The 23,032-nt window shown below is 39.0% G+C and overlaps 1 protein-coding gene across 1 annotated transcript in view; it reads right to left on the minus strand.

Moving 5' to 3' along the window:
• The window catches only part of CSMD1 (CUB and Sushi multiple domains 1), a 1,882,041-nt gene that overhangs the window by 58,688 nt on the left and 1,800,321 nt on the right, over positions 1-23,032 (minus strand). Inside the window, 3 exon segments of the mRNA XM_021075826.1 lie at positions 8,257-8,430; positions 15,553-15,570; positions 15,573-15,746. Coding sequence (XP_020931485.1) covers positions 8,257-8,430; positions 15,553-15,570; positions 15,573-15,746 — 366 coding nt within the window.

Here is a 23,032-nt window from a genome sequence, read left to right on the forward strand (position 1 = left end):
AGCGCCCTAGTGTTTTCCCCTAAAGAGATGAGGAGAGCAGAGGGGTGTGTAACCCAGCTGAGCACTAGACTAGTGCAATTTACAAGTGAATCCCGAGACTTGGAAATTTAATACAGTTTTTACTTTCACTGACCCCATAGGAATAGCTGCCACTGTGGGCGTGCAGGGCGCCCTGGCTCCCAGGTACAGGTGTGCCCTGTGCAGGGCCCTGCACCCCTCACAGTGGAATCTGCTCTAATGGGGACCGGCTGGGTAACTGGGCCTCTCCTACTACAAGGTCACACCCTCTCACACTCACATGCACACAGACGTGTCACACACAGAGACATGCCACACACACAGACACACACACACACACACACACACATGCGTGTCCCCCCCCAGAGTCCCCTATATTAAGGTCACCTTCTTTTCACTGTGTTAGTTTGCATCCGTACAAATAGTAAATATTGGTTTGGGGATTAGAATTGAATACATTCATACATTTTTAGAAAATTTACAAACCAAATATTCAACCTTCATATTTGCTTTGTGATTATTGGTACTTATGGCTGAATATAAAATAGTAAGCATTACAAGTACGCCATACCTGCAGGAGAATTAGAAATGCAATCTGCTTCATTCTGCTTATTCCAGTAGTACCACCAGCTGGGGGCTGAAGGCAGGGGAACTTGGCAGTGAATTCTAGGGAACTTGGCAGTGAATTCTAAAGCCGCATTACAAACCCTGCTTGAGGATTAACAAACGGTTGTGAAATGTCAGACGGATCAGATTCCCTACATGCAGGGAACACGCCTATGAGCATTAAATGTCGACAGAGGTATATGAACCTCCAGGTCTACACCTCCTGGAGGCACACATCTGAGGACCCACAGGTGAGACTGAGGGGTAGAGCTGAGCCTCTGCATGAAAGTCAGGAAAGCAGGTACGGTGTGTTGAGCTCTACAGCTGCAACCTTTAGGGCTGGGCCCATCCACAAAATGCACTTGGATCAAGTCTCCTTGGACCCTAGTCAATGGCAATTATTTTAAACTCTATTTGACACAAGAACATTTCAGGCCAGTACCTGATTTGGGTAATCTCTGAGGCTTCCAGAAATCTCTCATCTGTCTTTTTTTATGCCGTTCCTTCATGTACCATTTTTTTTTTTTTTTACCTCCACCACTTTCTTTCACATTCTTCTCTGTCTATAAAATGTCATATAACTCGATCCACATGCACCCTGTGTGCAGCCTCCCAGGAACCCTAAAGGAATTAGAGCCCATCGATACTCAGCTGCAGTGTCTCCCTGCAGAGGGGGACGGTCTCTGGGATCATCCCTTTACAACGCCCACCTGGCCAGGGCTGATCCTTTTGATATTGGCAGATAGAAATATCATTTTGTACTGATTTCTCGCCACCATCAGCCTGTGAGTTCCAAGGGTAGTGTTTGGGGAGGAGGTGTCTGTGGAAGGACATGAGTTCTTTCCATGGTCAGGGTGCTGTGTCATGACCGTATTAGTGCAGGCCCTCATTCCCCCCAAAGACAAGCAGTGCAACTCAGGACACGTGTGTTCAGGAACCATGGGGACCACCTCCTGCTCAGTCTGTGTCTGCATGGCTGCTACCCTCTCTGTGGCTCTCATTTCTGGGATGATGCTTGTCCATTTTTGTGTTGGAACCCCCTGCTCATCAAAGGGGCTCCCTCCCTGGATTTGGGAAGCACTTTGTGTGGACCACTCTCCTGCCATTCATTAATCTCAACTCTTTATTAAAGATGCTCTGTTTTTACCTCGTTTATTCCTTCAATTATAAATTCCTTAAAAAAAAAGAACCACTTCTATTATCCTTTACATCTGATGTCATATTTCTTGAGGAAGTAAATGAATATCACCAGATAATATTCAGAAATATATTGTGACATTCATCTCCCAGCCACTGACAACGCAGATGTAAAATGTGAAGATTAGCACCATGTGTTTCCAAATATTTTATCTTCCCCGGGTATCACACAGCCTAAATTTTATACTGAAGTTTGTGTAACCAATACCCAGGAGGGAGGGGCTATCTTTCTGCTCTAATGTCATCTTTTTGCTGCAATATAAGCATTGTCATAATCTGTTGTTTTATTAAAAATGTGTACATGGAGCTATCATAAAATACAAGGCATTTGAATACTTTCCAATTTTATTCTCTAACAACTATGAAAAAAATATAGTCTAACAATATCATTTTGAACCAGGTCCTCTTGATATTTTAGCCACCAGAATGTCACCATGATATCATACTTACCAAAGTTTCATCTCCTAGGTCACTATCATGTAGCAAATGCAAACTTACTTCAAATAATAGCAAAAGAATCTAATAATAAAAAAAAGATGCTGTTCTTTAAGTGGGAAATGTCTCAATGTATCACTGACACCTTGAGTGCTACAGATTAAAGAGGTAACAGAGTGAAAGAGGTGATGTGTTATTATGTGCTGAAAAAAGTCTAAATGCTATAAATGGGATTAAAAGATTAATGCAGGTTTCTACAATAGGAGACTTGATTATAAATGCTCAGTCTTGCGAGCTTGAGTGCTCTCTGCTGCGTTCAGTGCAAACTACCACAGGGAAGATAAACAGAAGAAAATAATTAAGAGAGCATGGGGATTGTAAAACTTCCCTGATGGATTATAAGTTACCTGATGAGGAGATATGGGGTCAGCCTTCTTAGCACCTAATGCTGCAGCCTAGAGAGATGTGCAGCATTGCACAGCACAGATGGTAAATCAGGCTAAGTCCTGGGCCATTCACAACACCCTGGGAGACCCCATTGTAAAGCAGGGGTGACGACACTGATTAATCCGTGGCTAACCTTTTATAAAAATGTACTCTGGGGAGTTCCTGTTGTGGTGCAGTGGAAACAAATCCGACTAGTATCCATGAGGACTTGGGTTCAATCCCTGGCCATGCTCAGTGGGTTGGGGATCTGGCATTGCCATGAGCTGTGGTGTAGGTTGCAGGTGCAGCTTGGATCCAGTGTTGTTGTGGCTATGGTATAGGTGGGCGGCTACAGCTCAGATTTGACCCCTGGCCTGGGAACTTCCATGTGCCACAAGTATGGCCCTAAAAAGCAAAAAACAAAACAAAACAAAGCAAAACAACAACAACAAAAAACAGTACTCTGATGCACACATGCATAACTTTGCCTGAACTTTAGCTGTAATGACTGTTGCATACACATTGTCCATCTTCCCTTATTCCATTGTCTCTCAAAGGTTCTAGCTTTGAAGTCAGGCAGACAAGAGGACCTCAAACATAGCATACATTCAATTCCCTAAGAAAATCACCCTTCACCTCCTTAAATCCAGCTTTCCTACAGTTACCTATCACAAGACTCACACCCTGGCAGCAACCATTCATGTACTTAGACATTTCTGCTGCAGTGATCATCAAGGAATCTGGTATATTCTTTCCAGTTGAAAAATCACTAGAAATAACCATGGAACCATCACTAGAAATCTGATCCATGCCCCACATGAAATAGAAGCAAAATCTCAGGCAAAATATGTTTTGTTCTAGTAACCCTAAAAACTAATAAGATGCCTCACCCCAAACTTGAAAAATGCTTTTGCCCAAGGGCTTTGCATTAGGATGGAGAAAGCCTGGCGGGTGTAGAATCAATAAAGCTCGGAGTCCAGTGGAGTCCAACACAAAAACCTGCCAAGTGGGCAGCCACACTCTGCAGGAAACCTTTGCTACATTTTTGGACCAATCCCACGTGTTAAAAAATAAATAAGGAAAAATATTTCCTATATTAAGTCTTTAAACTATTTTTCTGTACCTAGCATCGCTATTTCAAACCAATGAGTAGATTATGTACCACTAAGGTCATTAGCAACCCTGGTCCTTGCCCTTGGCAGATGTATTTAATTAATCTTCTTTTTTGTTTCCATTTCTTTTCTGTTTTTCCCCAATTATTTTAAATATTTGAAAATAGCTATTAATTACCTCCTACCTTTCCTCTTAGCCAAACTTAGGATCACAAGTTTTCTAAACTTTCTTCAGGTGTCATGATTACCATATTCTTCACCACAAATACATTTAAGTTCTCAAAGCCTTAAACTATCTCACAGGACTGGAATCACCTTCCCAGATATGGGCCACTGAGTGTCACAGAAGGAGATTAAGGCTTTTAAGACACAGCATCAGCATCTGAGCCATCCCTTAGCACAAATGAGTCTTTTGGGTCCAAGACACCCAATTCTTCCTTATGTGCTGATATTTCATAATTTTCTTGTCACATACACTTACTTTATTTTCCATTTTGAGTGAAATTTTATAATAATTCCATTATTTTATTATGTGTTTGGTCTATGGTTCAATATGAAGACTTCCTGAATCTGTCATGAAAAATTTATTTTCACACTTTGAGCCAGCATGATGACGCCCTTAGCCAAGGTTTCCATGAAAGTTTTGGAAAGGACTAGAGCGAGGAAAGGGATGTCCACCTGCATACCGCCTTCCCAAACCACATCCATCTAAAAACATCATTCACATACTACCCGTCAAAGAATTTTTAAAACACTAAACCTACAGTCCTTATTACACATTCCTAATTGTAAGAGTTATGATGGAAAACCACGTATACACCTTGCTGAGTAAGATTACTAAAGGGTATTTTTAATATCCATTAAATGTTACATCAAACAAAGAGGGATCCAGACTTGCAAGTTAATTTTGTGAAACTACATCAGCTCTTCATAAATAGACATACCCAGAGGTCATCCAAATAATAGGTTTGATTATCTGCTCTGTGTATCATCAAACTAGCAAATCCATAGTTTTGTGCAGCTAACTTCTTTCACTTTTGTTTGACAAGTCACATCAGGTATTTGTCTAACGCTAGACCACTTCCTTTTAATGACGTCCCAAGGGAGCTGAGTCCTTGGCCATTGCCTCCCCAGCACCCGATGCTTGCTTGACTGGGATCCTTGTGGCCAGGAGACTCAGCTCCCCTGGAAACTCTCAAGTGCTCATTGATGGGCTCCTTCTCTTTGGGGGATTCCAGTGTCTGAGGCAAACAATGCTCTAACTCTTGTATTTACCTCATAAGTCTTCTTTACATAATATATATATATATATATATATGGAGGAAGCTGAGCCTTTCTGCTTTATTTCTTTCACCTGCTATTTTAATACCAACTCCGATGAGTGAATTGATTCTTATTTCAAACATTTTTACATTTCATGGTCCTAAAATTTTCTGTCATTCCCAGCTTGTGGTGGATCTGTCCTTCATTGTACTGCCCTTCAAGTGCATTTCATTCAGTTAAACAGACCCTATGGTTGTTGTTTTGCTTGCAAACTGAATTTATTATAGAATGATTTGTTTCTCAAAGTCAGAGTTTTAAGGGTTATTTTATTTTCTGAGGGTCTGTCTGTTTTCTTTTTGAGTTAAAGCCATTTTCCTTCCATGACTATAGAGTTTATCTTCACAGGGTCCACATGAGCCTGAAGGTTATTCAAGGTCACTTAATTTGGTAGAAACTGTTTCTCAAGAGATTTAAAAATGAGGAAACAGGAGTTCCCTTTTAGTGCAGTGGGTTAAGGATCCAGTGTTGTCAAAAGAAGCCACAAAACCGCTTAGGCATAAAGCACCCTTTGGGGGCACAGGCCTCGACTACTAGGGCTCGTTTCTTTCCTGGTTAAACAACAAATTCCTCTTCATTGGTCAGAATCCATGCAATATTATAACAACCTCTTTCATCATATCTCTTTCCTTGAGAGATAAATGTATTGGTGAAGTAGCACAAAAATTACAATATACACTAGTTAAACACCCCAAAATTAGGAAGCCTGTCTTCTATGGTCAAAGTGCCTAGGTTTGATGCTAGTTTTGATACATATTATTGGCTTTGCATAAGGCAAATTCCTAAGCTCTAAGTTTTTTTGCTGTTGTTGTTTGTTTGTTTCCTTATCTGTAAATAGGAGTAGTAATCACTTACAGTATGTTCTAGTGAGTATTCAGATAAAACTTAAAATGTACATTTTCAGTTATTAGTAAATATCACCATTCAAATTACTGTATCCAAATAGGGCATCTTATTAATTTTTGGGTTAAGGAGGTACCCAATATCTGCTCTGTCCAATATCTCTGCCAGATTTAGATTTAGAGCCTCTCTTTCTCTTTCTCTCTCTGAGAACCTTATAATCTTCTCTGGCACTGATGTCACCTCTGTTCTCCTCCCTGTTATCTTTCTTCTCACATTCCATGCAGCATTCTGAGTCCTGAAGACAAATACTCTTGCTGGGTTATACTGTATTATCTACCCATAAGCAACTCATTTTTCCAGGAAAAGAGCTATCCTTCATTGCCATATGCTGTGGATAATGAATTTTAACCCTTCAAGTCTCAGTGGTAGCTGTGAGACTATGCTTACAAATTTTAAAAATCTCTAGACTAAATTTATTACCCATTCTTTATTCATTGATTTATAAACACATGTGACTATGCATCCTTTCTAATCCTTTTCTAATATGTATTTTATTTTCTTTTAAACACGTTGTGCCTCCTCTAATGATACTATTTCATATATACCAAATTCAAGTTCTACACATTTTAATCTGGGCATTTTTCTTCCTCTTTTTCCAGTTTTATTTCCTTCCGCACACTGCCTCTTCCACAAGCTTTGAAGCCATATTTCATCCCACTGAGGCTATGCCTTTTCAGCATCTCTGTCCAGCCAACTAGTCAATATGCATTACATCCTTTCTACTTCAAAGTTCCAACCTTCAGTCAGAAGAGAGCCACAAGATAGGTAAAGAATGACTTACGATCAATAAGACCCAAAATGACCCCTTGATTCAACAGGTATATAAACCATAGTTGCCATTTAAACCCTGTAGCTACCACCACCCTACCTGCACCCTGAAGTCACTGTAAGGACCAATAAGATAAAGGGTTTGTTAGAAGTAAGGCATTAATCAAATGTAAATTATTATTATTTCCATCATATAATTAATGGCAGAGATGTAATTTCTTAGATCTTGTGATTCCATCCTATAGCACCAAGTTCCACTGCGGTTGACGGAGAAAACCCACCCCAACCATAGCTGCCTTAAAGAGAGTGCTACTCAATGGCCAATTTCATAAGAACATTCAGGAAAGCATAGGAAATCTCAGAAGCACTACTGATTCTCAAGAAGTACCACACAAATTCTAAGGAAATTTCATAGTTGGCTGGAAACTATAATGACTACACTCAACAAGAACATATATCAAGAAGCACTGATCTAAGTCTTGTATTACTTCAGAGGAAGTCATTTCATAGGGAACTCCTTCGTACTTTCATTGGTTGCTTTTTTTCTGAGATTACTACTTTACCATCATCCTCTTTCTTCAAGTTCTTTCCAGTAAAAAGAATAGATTTTTACTATTTAAAATTTACTGGTTCTGGCTTAGTTCCTGATGTGAGCCTCACCCATAGAGGTATACAAGCTTAAGCTTTTTAGTTTATACTGCTTTTGAGTGAGTACAAAATTATCGAAATCACACATAGATTTCTAAAGGACTGAAGGCAGTTAACATATCTTGCAAATTACTAGGAGATCTAAAAGGAGCATTAGAGAGAGCCTCCTTGCCTGCCCACTTGCATCTGTCTCAAGCATCTTAATAAATCTATTTCTTGCCTATCAAAAATAAATAAATAAAATAAAAGGAGCATTAGAAATCATTATACTTTAAGCTGATTATTCAAGAATTTTCATATGTTTATTCAAAAAATTTTTCAATGAAAAAAATTTCAACTCAGTTTTTTTTTTTAAATCATCATGCTAAAAATGTTAATTGTTGGAAAGAGAAGACCAAGTAACTAGCACACTTTCCATTTTAAATAATTCATTATCCTTACTTTGATGGACATTAATGTCACAATAACTTATTGACATAATTTTGAAAAATTTTAAAATATAATGTATGATAATTTTGAAATTGATTTTGTGCATTCTAAAATCACAACAGTATTTGAGTGTAGTGATAGCCTCAGTACTTTATAAGATAGTTTCTGTTCACTTAAGAACATATGTGACTTGCATTAACTGTTTGGATTTAAAAAAAAATCCTTCTAGCTACTTAAAGAACTATATTGTAAAGCGCAGCATTAAACACCCAGGTAGGATTTAGAAACACTCTGTCAGAGCATTTATAGCAAGAAGTGTCAGGCTTTGCCCAGCCATCCTCTATTTTTAAGGTTTATTTGAATTCAACAAGTACCGGATGATGGGTTAACTTACCCAGACAGTGAGTTTCAGGGCCACTCCAGAGCCCGTTGGCCAGGCATTCTCTAACATGAGAACCCACGAGGGTATAGCCCGTGTTACATGTGAATATGGCTGTGGCACCATACACTGTCAAGGTCCCTATCTTGTTCCCATTTGGAGGAAAGGACAGGCTTCCACATGAGATCACTACAAAGAAAAGCAAAACAAAGTGAATATTACTTCAGGTCTGCAGACCAGTCTTTTGTTCAAAAATGACAATCTCCAGTCTTCATTATCATTAAGAACACAGAGCAGGTGTGTCAGCGTAGAGTGAAGCAGATGCACCACCTGGAAAGCTTGATTCTCCCTCTCCTATAACCTTGGGATGAAAACTTCAAAATATAAAGTCCAAAATGGTATAAATCCCTCCCATTACGCATTGCTATTTTTTCACCCTCACAGGTAGCTAAGCTTTCTTTGAATAAATACACAGTATACAAAGATATTCACACTCAAGCAAATCAATAAAACAAGGTGGCTGTCTACTTTTCTGCCTACTTCAATCACAAGAATCGCATCATAGTTACTAGATACCTATGTGTGTATAGCAGGAGTTATGAAATGTGTACGGACTTTCCCAAGGCCATCAACTGGTGCAAAGTAGTGTGGAATTAAAGCCTAGGACATCCACAAGAGTAGAAGGGCTGAGTTCATTTTTTCTTTCATTGACTTGCATAATTTGTCGGAATCATGAGTCCATAAAACTGCTGACTATACAGGACATGTGCAGACTTTCTGAAAATTAAAAATATAAAATCTAGACCTTAAGTGGTTGTAGGTTGGATAACTGCAAGTCCCCAGTTTACGAGTACGCCCCAGCATAACTGTAGATAGTGGCTACTTAACCCACACAATTTCTCCAGCAGGGAAGATAAATGAAATGATCACTTTCATTATAGATACCTATTTTACCACCTGACCCCCTGTACATTCCAAATCCAACAACGTTTGAGCACAAAAAAAGTCAGCAGAATCTCAGGGGAGGAAGAAATCATAAAGCCATCAAGGCCAACTGCTCATCAAAGGCTTAAATGTCTTTTAACAGGTGAACATTAAAGTGTTTGAAAAACTCTTCTAAGAGGAGTGATAAAGAGTTCCTGCTGCACTGAGTTTTTATGTGTAAAGGGCTTAGGGCAAAGTCGCCATGTAGCTAAAAATTACCCAGTCCTTATTAACAATAAACTGATAAGAGGCAATAAAATGCAGTGATTAAGAGCACAGATTCTGACTGCAGGCTACCCAGATTCTGCTCCGCTTTGCCAGCTACTAGCTGGGTGACACCGGCCACGTTCTCAACATCTCTGAGTCAGTTCATCTCCTCAAAGTTAACACCAGTGCACCTGCTAGGTGTGCTCTGGATTCAAAGAGAGGACAAGTGAAAACAGTTACAGCAAGACCTTGTACCTGGTCAGGGGTGGGTCAGAGTCAGCCATCTGAGTGGCCAGTGAAGGCCATCTCAGGACCTCCTCAGGGGTCTGAATCAAAATCTGAAAACCTTGGCCAATAATTCAAGTAAAGAAAAATTTACCATTTAGACCAGTCTTCTGAATTAAGCTGATTTTACTCGAAGATACATATCCCTGACTCCATTTCAGACAGACAGACAGACATATCCAGGAGATATGCGTTCTGGGGAGGTGCTGCTCACCAGAAATTCTGAAAGTCCAGATGTTGTTGTTGAGGGGGCCTTGAGGATTTCTTAGTTTCTGGGATTGCTAAACTCTTACAGGGTCATATCTTATGCATTTAGTGATATTTCTAACATGTTTGCTCTACCAAATGTCAATGAATTTTAGTGGGATTTAGATTTTTTTTTTACAATTAGTTATGAACTTTTCATTAAGCCTTTTCTCATAGTTTGAAGTTCACCTTGAGCCCTGATATTTAAAGATACACTTGCAACCATTCAGGATAATTGGACCATGTTTTGAAACCTCAGCTTTAGTCAGAAGGGTGTTAAATAGTGGTAAGCCCTGAGCTCATCTCCTCTTGGAGCTCCTGACACACTGTAAATGGTAGACCAGCAGATGTTCTATTCTTTTAGGCTCTGTTAAAAATATCCTGGTGATAAAACTATTTTAGGCTTGTCCTCTCCTAAGGTTCACCAGACTATAAAGAAGAACTAAGAGAAGAAAATTTTAGCTTTCCAGCAGCTGGATAATGGGGTCTCAGATGTAGGGACTTGGTTGGTAATACACCTGACACATTAATGAACACATTAATGAGTTTAGCAGCACTGATCTGGAAAAGCTCCCCTAACTGAAACAGAGAAATCCTCAGCCCTAAAGAATGAAAGACAAACAAAACCTTTGTCAAACATCCAAAAGAAAGCTTTATTTCCATGTTCCTCTTTCCTGTTAAGTTTTCAAGAATAAAGTCAATGTTTGCCTTTTCCTCTTCCATTAAAGGTGTAGTCACATGCACAGTCTGGTGTTTTCTATGAATTCCCAGAGAGTGTCCTGCACAAAGGATGGGTCTTAAACAGAGAATGCTCTTCTGAACACACCCAGAGATCCCCCAGCTCTGCCCCAATTTGCTGTTGATACTGTAGTATTTTCTCATTATTACTGTGCCTTCTCCAAGCCATTGCTTTTAAGCTTCTTTTCTTTTCTTCACTTCCACAATTATATTCATGCTGAAACACTCTACTTTGAAAAACAAATCATATTTTGTCATGCCATTTCTCAAACTCATCAAGTCAGCATTTCCATCTGGAATATGCATATTTTTTGTGAGTGTGACAAATAAATAAGGTCAAAGTAGGTACTTTCAAATATGTTCTTAGTGAAAAAATCCTCACATACATGCAGATGGACAGAAAGCAGCAAATACATGCCATGACACCCATGTGAAGGGAGCAGGGCTACTGATCATTAAGAAAAGGTTTGGAGGACATACCCTAGCTATATGAAGTATGTGAAGGCATGCTGTGTAGACCAGAGAGAGCCAAGATACCTGGATCAAGTCAAAAAGAAGGCCTTACTTGAGGTGAAAATGTCCAAACACACATGAAATCATTGACTCTGGGGTAGTGAGTGTCATTTGAGTTATTTACTGCAAGCTGGCCATTTATTTGTGAGCATATTATCAAGAAATTCATGTTTAGGTCATTCTAACTTATAACCAGTATCCACATGAAATGGGGTAAGAACGTCCACTCCATAGTCTCCTATGATACAGATGAAAAGTGTGGTCTGATGGATAAATACTCCCATAATTTTATAATCAATCCATGGAGACCTCCTAATTACACACAGAAGGTCATCAATGACCAGCCTGTCTATTTCACCATGTAGTTCAGGTACAATTGAAGAAAACTCTTAAGCAGCTATAAAAGAGGTACAGGATAGAATTCAGACAATGTTCTTTGGATACCTATGATATAAAAAAGTCCAATTCAACTCTCTATTCTGTTATGTATAAAATTCAAAATGCAAATATGATTCCTTTTTGATTTATGAATTTCTGTGCTAGCCATTTTTCTTACTTTTTAAAGCAATGAGTCAAACACTAAAGAAATGTAAGAGGAAAATAGTAACAGGCTCCCACTTTTACACAGTCCTTGTGTTAGGGGGATGGTTGGGCACCTCCAGACACAGACTTTTAATTTTGCCTTAAAGTCATTTCTGGAGGGATAATGAGGGCTAGTCAGTTCTCAAAGATGGGTGGCTTGCCAGTCAACATTTCCAAAGTGGGACCAAGGTCTCCTGTGCTCTCCTTCCTGGATCCTGGGCTCTTATGGACATGGTAGACTAGCTTGGAGCTGGAATAGCACAAACCCTAAAAAAAGTGGTGACTATCCCAGCTGACTTCATAGATATTACGGATACACTTAGAAGATGGTCAAGGGTTGTCTCTCATCTGGAGCTAAGTGGACAAGCAGAATTACCAGCCCTTAAGCAGGTCAATAACCCAAACAGGAGCTCCCAGGAGATCCTTGGAGAGATATTCCAAAATAAACCATGGAAAACAACATAATAAATAAAAATATAGCTGCTTAGCTATAGCAATAATTTGGGTGATAATACATTTGAAGATCCTAATGATTCAGTTCCAATAAAATGTAGAAAGTGACCCGGTGTTTATTCTCTGAAAAAAACTACCACAGAGAGGCAAATTAGGCTTAAAAAATGTGCCATTTTAATTCATTTTAATTAGAAAAACTAAATAGCATTGAACTTCTGGGTTTTATCATGCTCTCATTTAACAGCAAGGTATATACTATTACTGGGATTAATACTGGATTTTCCCACATGTATGTTGGCAAGATAGGGCTCATAAGAGTGAAATGTAATTTAAATATATTTTAAATGTAAAATGAAATGAAAATATGTTGTAGCAAGAAGCAACTAATATTATTTTTTATTTTTGTTTATTGTAGAACCTAGAAAATATTATGCCATTTTAAGGCTCTAAAATTTTTTTTCTCTTTATTTTTTGGCATGTAAAATGTTAACTTTAGTAATTTTCAATGTTAAATTGGCTGTGTTTTCTTAAATGTATATTATTAATTGATTTTTGAGAAAGTAGAGGGTTGCCATTGCATACAGTAATTGTCTGTCCCAAATAATAAAAAGTAATAATATTAAATATTAAACTAAATCTGGTTGTGAAAAATACATAAATAACACTAGCACCCCTAAAAATAAACATTAAAGAAATATTTTTCAGACAAACATTTGAATGCCTTCATTTATCAATTACTTTGCCTATTACTTGTGTGAAAATATATCTTAAAGCCCCTAAAACTTGGTACTTTGTGGTATTCTTCTCAAAATGTGATCCCTGAACTCCTTGTAAAACTTCACACAACATCACAGAACACAATGGTAGGTATCACAGTATCTAGTGTGACATATCAATGTTTCTACAAAGACAAAAATATCTTTGATAAATCGCTTTGTTAATGAAAAATTTTAAAAACATCAGTAGAGATAGAAATTAACTGAAAATACTGATAGCAAGTCTTTGAGGGGTAAGAAAACAAACAGAAAATATTTGTTTGGTCACAATAGTAACCATAAGCTCTGTGTCAAATTTCCATACCCAACCACTCTCATGAAAAACATAATGCACCCCCCAGGCACTTTGGTTTCTAAAATCATTTTCCACCAAAATGTCCCAGGGCTCCTTGGAGAATAGCTACTTCCACGTTTGGGTAAGGAAAACCCAGGATAAGCATAAAACAATAAAACATCCTTTTTTTAATGAGAAAACAAGGATAATTTCTAAGATTCAGTGGGACAAGATGAAGAAGTCAGGTAAAAGGGACACCCCTCAGTCAAAAGCCAAAGTGTAACCATCTGAACTACAGACATTGATGAAAATGCCAGACCTGGGATGAATCATAATGGAGAGGAATATAAAAAAGAATGTGTTTGTGTGTGTGTATACATATCTACATATATAACTGAATCATTTTGCTGTAAGACAGAAATTAACATTGTAAATCAACTATACTTAAATTAAAAAGATAGCAATAAATAAATAATAAATAAAAACACAAAACCAAAAAGCAAGCAAAGATTTCAGTGGAAGCCACTGATTCTGGAAAAGGCCACACATCCACAATGACATTCAAAAGAGATAAATAACCAGTGTGATAAAACAAACAATGCCCATCAAGGTGAGTCAATGAATGGCCTGACAATTTACAAATACATCTGCGGCCTGAGACAGCTGGAAAGCTCTCCAGGTCCAGGGATTGGTGGTGGTTGTCCATGGACCAAACCCAGTAGGAGAATCAGCAGACCGAAGTACATTAAACTAGAGTCAGGAAAAGAGACTTCCTAGAGTTTCAGAAAGATGGAGGTAGAAATGCAATTCATGGATGGCAAAACCTAATTGATTTTGGTTTCTTTCACAAATGAGGGTGGAAATTTACTTCTAATGATTTTGTTCAAGAGTTGGGCTAGCCTGGTTGTTGTAAACACTCTTTTAACTAGAAGGTTGTCCCTATAAATGTAGATCATCCTGGAGAAGCAATTTGAGCCCTTAGCATAAAGGCTGTGGCAGGGCAGACACCCCTCCAGCATGATCCTCTCCTTGAGGTCACGGGCAAATGGAAAGAGGATGGAAAACTATAAAGAGACTGGGGTGTCTGCACTGAAAGAGTGCCTGTTTTAAGACCCTGATTCCAGTTCGAAATTGACAAAAATGATGCTGGCTGGCAAAGCTTGAAATTGCAAAATATGAAGGCACCTTTGTGACTCTGTCTCCTCTGCTGTCCTTCTGACCTTCATGACTGAGCCTCCACACCATAACCTGAGCTTCCTGTAGACACAGATGTGGGAAGGAGGGCATTCATTCACTAGTCCAGACTCTAACACAGGGAATTCAGTACCAATTCTGTAACCAGATACCAGGTCAAACCAGGACACTTGAGAATGATTTGGGAACCATTAATAAATAAGCATCAGGCAGGGCAGTTAGAGGTCAGGTGCTGTCCACAGCCTGTGAGCTCCTGGAGGTCCAGACCCTTCCTGGGTCGCCTTTGTGGTCCTGGTGAAGGGCTTCAGTGGGAGCTTAATGACCATTAGTTCCACTGAAAGTTGAATTACAATGTATGCTTATTATCACAGCCAGTGAAGCCTTATTTCTTTTGTCTTTTTTCCATTTTTATCCTGGTTTATTCTTACTAAGCTGTGTATTTTATGAATTTGATAACCACTCTGCTTGTTTTTGTGCATGATAATTTCCTATGAACAATCCACTAAAGATTGTATATTAAAAATGTCTGAATTAAATAGTGGTCTGAACAATACTAATATTGCTTTATTTTTCTATTTATTCATATTTATTATGAAACCCACTCAGAGGCTTAACTGCTTATCTTGTACCTACAAGAATAATAATCTCCCTTTTCAAGACAGTCATTATTTGCAAGCACAATATCCTTAGCATAAATACTCCATTTCCCAAGATCCTAATTACAAGGTTTGAATAGGCAGTGTGTGCAATAAGATTGATCTTTTTAAACACAAGCCTGGATTTGTTTTTGAGCTGATCTGAAATACTTGAGTATTCTAATATTTCAACACTGGTAAAATATAACCATTAACAAGGAAATGACAGTATTTAACATTCAATGTGGCAGTCATATACTGAAGTATGTTGGATGAAAACACACATCCCTCACTGTAATGAAAAGGACTGTTATTTGGTGATGTTGCTAAACTACAGGACAATAGACTACGATCCCTTAAAAGGCAGGCCCCAGTGCCATCGGTGATTTAGGATGGCCTGGGGTCAGAGCACTGGGCTACTCACCTCTGCATCTTGGCCTCTCTCCCCTGCGCTCCACGTCCCATTAGCAAAGCACTGTACCAGCCTCTGGCCCTCCAGGTAGTAACCGGGGCTGCAGCTCAGCACCACCTGGGCTCCGTACTCGTTCAGGGAGCCTGACACCAGCCTCCAGGTCACGTGTTCTGAGAGCTGGGCTTCGATGCCGGGGCAAGTGACCGCTGGAAGGAAACACACTTAACATCATCACTTTGTTCTTAAGGAATCAAGCTGGCCCACGCTCCTGGAAAGGGCCTGTTGTATGCAATTCATCTCACTGGTGGAATGGATGCCATTACCTGTCATTTCAGGCTTTCTCTACAACTCACGACCCACCTGGTTACCTGGAAGTGATACTGCATGTAAAACACATTCCACAACCTCACTGCAAGTGGGCTGGAAACCTCGTAGTGAGGTTACACGGAAGTCACTTCCTCAAAGTTATGAGGTTCATTTCGAGTTGAAGATGGTCATCAGGTAAATGAAGGTGTGCAGAGAAAAACTTACTTTAACTTGTCTCTCTCCTTGGAAAATCTTGAAATAGCAAATAAGCAATTGAAAACCAGCTTACACTAAATTTTCAGAAACTCAGATGTCCTCAACCCCTTCCTCCCTATGAAACACACCTGTATAACACACGCTGCACATGGCTGGATATATTAACACACAAAGTCCTTCTGCACACTGCACAGATACTGCCCAGGAGAATGTTGAATGACCCTTAAAGGATATAATCTAGTCATACTCTAGGGAAAAAAACTAGAATTATAGCGGCTACTTAATAAAGAGCAGTGGCAACAATGGCAATAACAGTAGTTATAGTACAATAGTACTGGACTGAATCCAAGGGATCTATGAATATGCTGAAAATACATGCAAAATGTATTTTTTAAATGAACAATAAATTTTAAAATTAGTTTTACAAAGTTAGGAACCAGAAGTCTACTTCCCTAAATATGAAGCTACATGAGCTAACAGCCTTCACAGTCAGCTGTCCACAAAGATGACTTGACTGATTAATTTATTGAGCCTGGAAGAATTGGCTAGAGAAATCAGTCTTTTTCACAATGATATTAATAAATGCATTTTACTTTAAAATTCTATGCTAGTTCATTATAATTGAATTAGACATATCCAAAATGCTACAAAAATCCCATTTAATCTTCTCTTAGTAATTTACCATTACTCTGCACAGATAAACAGAAAAATAGACCTTTTTGGTATTATTACTATACTAATATCAATAAGGTTTAAATTGTGAAAAGAGTCTGCTAATTTAAAAGTAATCCTTAGATCTAGTTCTCTTAGGTATTTTTTAGATAAAACAATTATCCAAAACTTACATGGATATCCAAGTGTTTTACCTAGTACCACAAATATTTTTTTTCTCACCAGATTATCTTTAGAATTCCAGGCATGACTGCCATTTCTGAAAAGTCTTAATGCCTTTAACCTTCTAAATCCATAACTCAATTCCAGTCCTACTGCATATTTCAAATAAATCCATTTCATTTCACCAAAACTGTGCTTCTAGAATTAACTTGACTGTTTTTAATTACTGAACTATGTTCTATAAACTCTGTCTCTGCCAAGAAGGATTCAGTGTTGGCTTACACAATGGAATCAGAAGATTTCTTCAAGCTAACATCATCCACAGCAGTGGTTTCCAAATTCTGCATGATTACCTCTCTCTTCATGAAAATGGTATTTGCTTGGCTTTGTAATTATCTGATTCTGGTTTAATTGTTTACTTGCATCTCTGTCTCTCGGCCAGGCTCTCAGCTCTTTTGTTGTAAACACTGTTGTTTCACAGTGTTTGTTGAGAATAATGTCTGACTTCGAGCAGATGCTGATGGCATAGTTCTATGCCTGTGTATGCAGTGTGTGTGTTGTCTGAAAAGTAACATGCCCCCCCCCAAAAAAAAAGTTGTGGCAGCAAAACAAAAGCAAAGCAAAGAAAGTGAGGCAATAACAGTGCATGGGTGGAAATTGATAGTAAAAAGAAAGAAAAGTGAGAACTGGAATAAATATTTATCCAAAATCTACCTTCCCTTGGTTTATTAAAGGCTGAGAAGAGAGGGTGGAGTTTCCCAGAAATTCTTGCAGGTGCGATTTTATTTAATATTTTCAAAGATGCCCCGAAGGAGAGAGGGTACAAAAACATCTGAGTTTGAACACCATATGACATTATTGGGGTGCTGAAATCCGAGTCATGTCGTGATAGGAGAGCCATTCCTCCAAAGTGATGAAGCTGGGCCCCTCCCTCTCAGGAGGGTGAGTGTCACCGCAAGCAGGTCTGCACTTATAAAAAACTGGGCAAACTCACCCCATTAAAGGATGAGCCCTGCCACATTCTGCCCAGGCTGTCACAGAGAAGGCCCTGTGCTGCTTGGCCATGGAACAAGGGTCTAGGCCCTCTGCCAGCACCAGGATCCCAGTGGGAAGAAACAGCTCAGAACCTTGTGCAGGCCCCACAAAACTGCCTGTGGTCCTGACTGCACTCAGTAAGCAGCCCAACCCCAAGCCAGACACCTGCTCCCCCATCCCTGCACCTCCTCCCCATCCCCACACACCTGCCTGTGGTCCTAACCGCACTCGGTGAGCAGCCCAACCCCAACTCAAAGACCTGTGTGCTGTTTCCACAAGTTTCCCCCATCACTGCACTTCCTCCTTATCTCCACCTCCCCAGGCCTTCGCCTCACCCACCTATAAGGCTAAGCCTAACTGTGCTGAGAAACTCCACGTACAAGCCCTTAAAGGAATTTGATACAAATATTAATCTCTTTCCACTTCTTCATTCAAAATCCAAGTTTCCCTCATAAGCTTAAATAATCAACAGTACGACAGGCAAAGTATGGTGAATATTTATACCTTAAAAAAACACATCATTTCTACTCAGATCCAAGAGAATAATGTTAATACCTTTCAATTTCATTTAATGAAAATATGACTGTCCCTAAAATTTATTTCATTCTGTGCTCCTCCAAACTGTCCATGCTCTGATCCAACAGAAACTCTCTAATGTGTTTTATGTTTAAAGTACTTAATGAATAATCCTATCACACTTATAAGTAACAAACTGTATTGTCATTTTCCTATCGATATACGGTTGATTAAATTAACACTATGATAATTTTAGATCTATTTTAAACATAAAAGCTAGCATTTCATTGGGAATGTACCAGCTAATGAATGACACAGTTAAGGCTTTTTTGATTGTTCTTGCGTTACTGATTATTAGAAAAAGACTCAGTTGAAATGATTACTCTTTTTTACTTTTTATAGATGTTTTATTACATATATTTTATTTATGTTAAGAAAGCTTAACATAAACAAGCAAATGGTAAGGGAAATTGATTTTTTTTTTGCAGCAGTATCTCTCACTCATACTTGGTTATACACCAAGATCATTATTATCAAAAACTGTTTGATAGAAACTGCTTAAATTGAATTGAAAACAAGGAGATGGAATCCACCAGACTTGTAAACAGAAAGCCACTGCCTCTGTCCACACTGGCACCTGTCTTTGAGACTCTCTCCTCTATTTGGTTTTCTTGAGGTTTTTGTGTTTGTTTTTATTTTCTGGTTCTGCTGATGTGGTTGGTTTCTCTTTTTTTGATACTCAGGTAAATTTGTATTGAAACATATAAGGTGTACAAATTGATATTAGTTTATATAATAAATACACCCCTGTCTGAGCAGCAACCACATCAAGAACTGGAACTACACTGAGCCCCCCGCTGCCACTCTGTACCCTCCACCCTTCACTCCCCACGCTTTTCTTTCATTCAAGGGGAGAAAAAATGTAAGTCAACGTCTAATGACTTACAGAGCCTTCCAAACACTGTGGATTGGTGGGACCTGTTTTGAACTCCACGGAAGTGGAACCATGTGGTCTTTTACTTTGGACATCAATATTATGCTTTTGAAATTAACCCATGTTGGGTCTTTGTGAGTATTTCTCTATATTATCCATTGTGTAAATACATACTAGCAATGCATCAACTCCTTACTGTTGGCCACTGGGGTTATCTTGGCATTTTTTCCTTTCACAAACAGTGCAGCTCTGAGCATGTCCTAGATGAATATATTTATGAAAATCTGAAGATGTATTTCTGGTGTGGAACTACTGGCTCAGAAGATCTTTTCAGCATTAGGACATGCTACCAAACAAATTTCAAAAGATAATTATCCACTTACCATTTCACCAGCAATTTGTTAAGAGTCCTAGTTGCTTAGAATGTGTGTTGACGCTTGGGATCTTGTGTTTTTATTTCATAAAATTATACACTCTGGTATGGGGTATAGTGGCGTCTATTTGACATTCTGCATTTTTCTTACTGGAACTCTTTAAATGATTTTTGTTTGATGCATGACCTTCAAATATTTTTATCCTTTCTGGGTGCACCTTTATCAGGCTCTTAAACATGTGTTTTGAAGAATAAAAGTACCGAAATGAATGTGATGTAGTCCTATATATCTACTTTTTGCTTCGTTATCACGTTTTTTTGTGAGGTGGCCAAGTCTTTACCGGACCCAGCCTCATGCTGGTGGGATGGTGGAAAAGGTGAAGCTGTATTTTCCTGGAAGTTTTGTGCTCCACCTTTCATGTTAGGTCTGTAACCATCTTGCCTTGATTTGGTCTATGCTGTGGGCGGGGTCAAGATTCACTTTCCCAGATGAATATCCAGTTGAGCCATTTACGAAAAAGGAAAGAGAACCAAAATACAGGCTGTAGGAGGAATGCAGGTGTATCCTATATTTAGGGAGCTGCAATGAGTAATGCAATATTTTACTTGATAGGCACATTTTCATTTTATGACATCAGACATAACAGAACAAGGCAGACCTGGAAAATGTGTGGGATGCGCTGGGAAGCAGAACAGAAGTGTGAGTGGACACAGGAGGAGGACAGGGCTGAGCTGAGGGGCAGGGCCCCAACAATTGCCTTTCCTGGTTTTCCCTATGCCAGGGCTGGCCCTGTCACTCAGTCACCAGCTGGAGTGACCACATGCATCTCCCTTCAGACTCACGAAGCCACGTTAATGGCAGAGGCAACATCAAGCAGCCTGTGAGCCACTGGGCTGACACTGTTAAAGAAAACACTTCATTCTTCCTAACGAAAACATCTCAGACTACAATTCACTGGGTTTCTTCTGTGCACCTGCCAGCCTCCCCAGTTACCCGACGTCACAGGCAGCCACTATAACTCTGCTTCTGTGAACCTGTACTTGTTTAGCGTTTTCAAAAATAAATGCCCTTTTCACATTGTATGGACAAAGGCACATATAATTTTGCACTAAGTGATCCTCACAACCCTGGGCCAGGAGACAATTGTGTTGCTATTTGTATTTGATGGAGCAGGTGGTAAGCTCGGGCTCCCGCACACCAGGCTTGAGCCCCACCTGTGCGTCTCTGAGCCTGTCCTTTCCTCCACCACTAGAGACGATGCAAGGAAACTACTCAGTCTACACAGGACTAAAAAAGTGACACCAGAAGTGATTTAAGTCACTGAGGACTCTGGGCAAACCAATACCTGAATATCATATTAATAATGACAACTTCTAAAGAATGTTTCAAAATGTTGATCCATCTGGAAAATGTAACAAAATAAAGCTTTCTGTTCATGAAAATTTTATAAATCAGTATTCATGGCAATTGTAAGTGAATCAATTGCCAGGTCAAGTTTAGTGAAATTACATGTTAGCAAAAACAGGCAGGTTTAGAGGGGTTGAGAAAAAGTACTCAATCTGCCAGTTTACCTCATATTCCTTCTCTTTCTTTTTAAAGAAATATAGAGTTTCTTCTATCACCTTAAAAACCCCTAACTTTTATGGAATAATTTTCTTCTATTTCAGCAAGTTCAAGCAAGGATGTGCAGACACACATGTCATAAAGGTGACAGTGTTGGGGGCTGAAACAGTTGGTTGGTTTTGTATTAAAAAATCCCTAACAATACTCCTCCAAACCAGCTGAAAAGCACAGACTGTAAAGTTTCTGTGCAGAAGGGAGGCGGTTTCTCCGTCTTGTGAATGTTTCAGAGACAACACAAAATATCTTGAGTTTCACTTGAGAGAGACTGGCTTTTTATTTTTTACTGTGTGTGATTCTGATTAATTACCAAATTATTCCTCCAGGGGCAAATCAGGCAGGCTAACAGTTGTTTTGTTTAAGACATTCAGACAGTGACAGCATTGCCACCATAAATAAAGCCCTTTAGCCTTCCCTCTCATAAATTCTAGATACTTCTCATCAATCTGGGATTTCCAGTCAGCCTCAAGATGGCAGGATTCAACTTTCTTTTCTTTGTAACACACACATTTGTTACACTCAAAGTGCACACTCAAAAGTGCAAGGTGCTTTATTATTATTATTACCTTTGCACTCAAAGTGCATAGGTGCTTTTTATTATCAAGTTTATTTCAAGCACATTTAATTATGTTTATAAAATTATGATCTGATGCCATGGAGGAAAATGGTTTAGCCAACCTCCTAACCACTTAATACAATCCAGCCCAGCTTTCAGCATGTGGTGGATAATCTGTACCCAACCTCTGGGAGGGGAGGAGCTGGTTTTAGTGCTAGTGCAAGAGAAACAGAAGAGCAAAGGGCTTTGACTTTGATAAATGAGGAGAGTAACGTGGGGAAACTCAGGGAGCCACGCTGACTTAAATGCATTTCATACCAATGGACTTCAAATCACCCCCGGAAGAAACCCTTCCACAAAGGCTAGGTTGAGATCCCAGAATTAATAAGTGAAGGAATCAAACTCAAATCCTAATGTCAATGCATCACAACCAATATGCTATCTACAATTGCAGATCATTGGGGTAGATAGTGTTCGGAGTACTTTCCAAGTTTAGAATCCTATGATTTTGTTCAATGACATGCAAAACAAACAAACAAACAAAACCTATTATTGATATTGTCTTTTGGAAAGTATCCAACAGGAGAAAAAAAAAGGATTTATTTACTATAACTTAGGAAGAAAATCAATGGCATTGATGCTCAGAAAACAGAGTTAACTTGCTCATGATAAAAGTGATAGATCCTGTGAAATTTGTAGGATGATATTTTAAATAAGGCTTTCCTTAGAACCATTAAGATAGGAACTAGAGAATCTCATCCTGATTGAAATGAGCCAGAAAGACAAAGACAAATACCATATGATATCACTTATAACTGGAATCTAATATCCAGCACAAATAAACATCTCCTCAGAAAAGAAAATCATGGACTTGGAGAATAGACTTGTGGTTGCCCAATGGGAGAGGGAGGGAGTGGGAGAGATCGGGAGCTTGGGGTTATCAGATACAATTTAGAATAGATTTACAAGGAGATCCTACTGAGTAGCATTGAGAACTTTGTCTAGATACTCATGTTGCAACAGAACAAAGGGTGGGGAAAAACAAATGTAATGTAATGTATACATGTAAGGATAACTTGATCCCCTTGCTGTACAGTGGGA

The sequence above is a fragment of the Sus scrofa genome, chromosome 15 (genome assembly GCF_000003025.6).
Source record: "Sus scrofa isolate TJ Tabasco breed Duroc chromosome 15, Sscrofa11.1, whole genome shotgun sequence".
NCBI lineage: Eukaryota > Metazoa > Chordata > Mammalia > Artiodactyla > Suidae > Sus > Sus scrofa.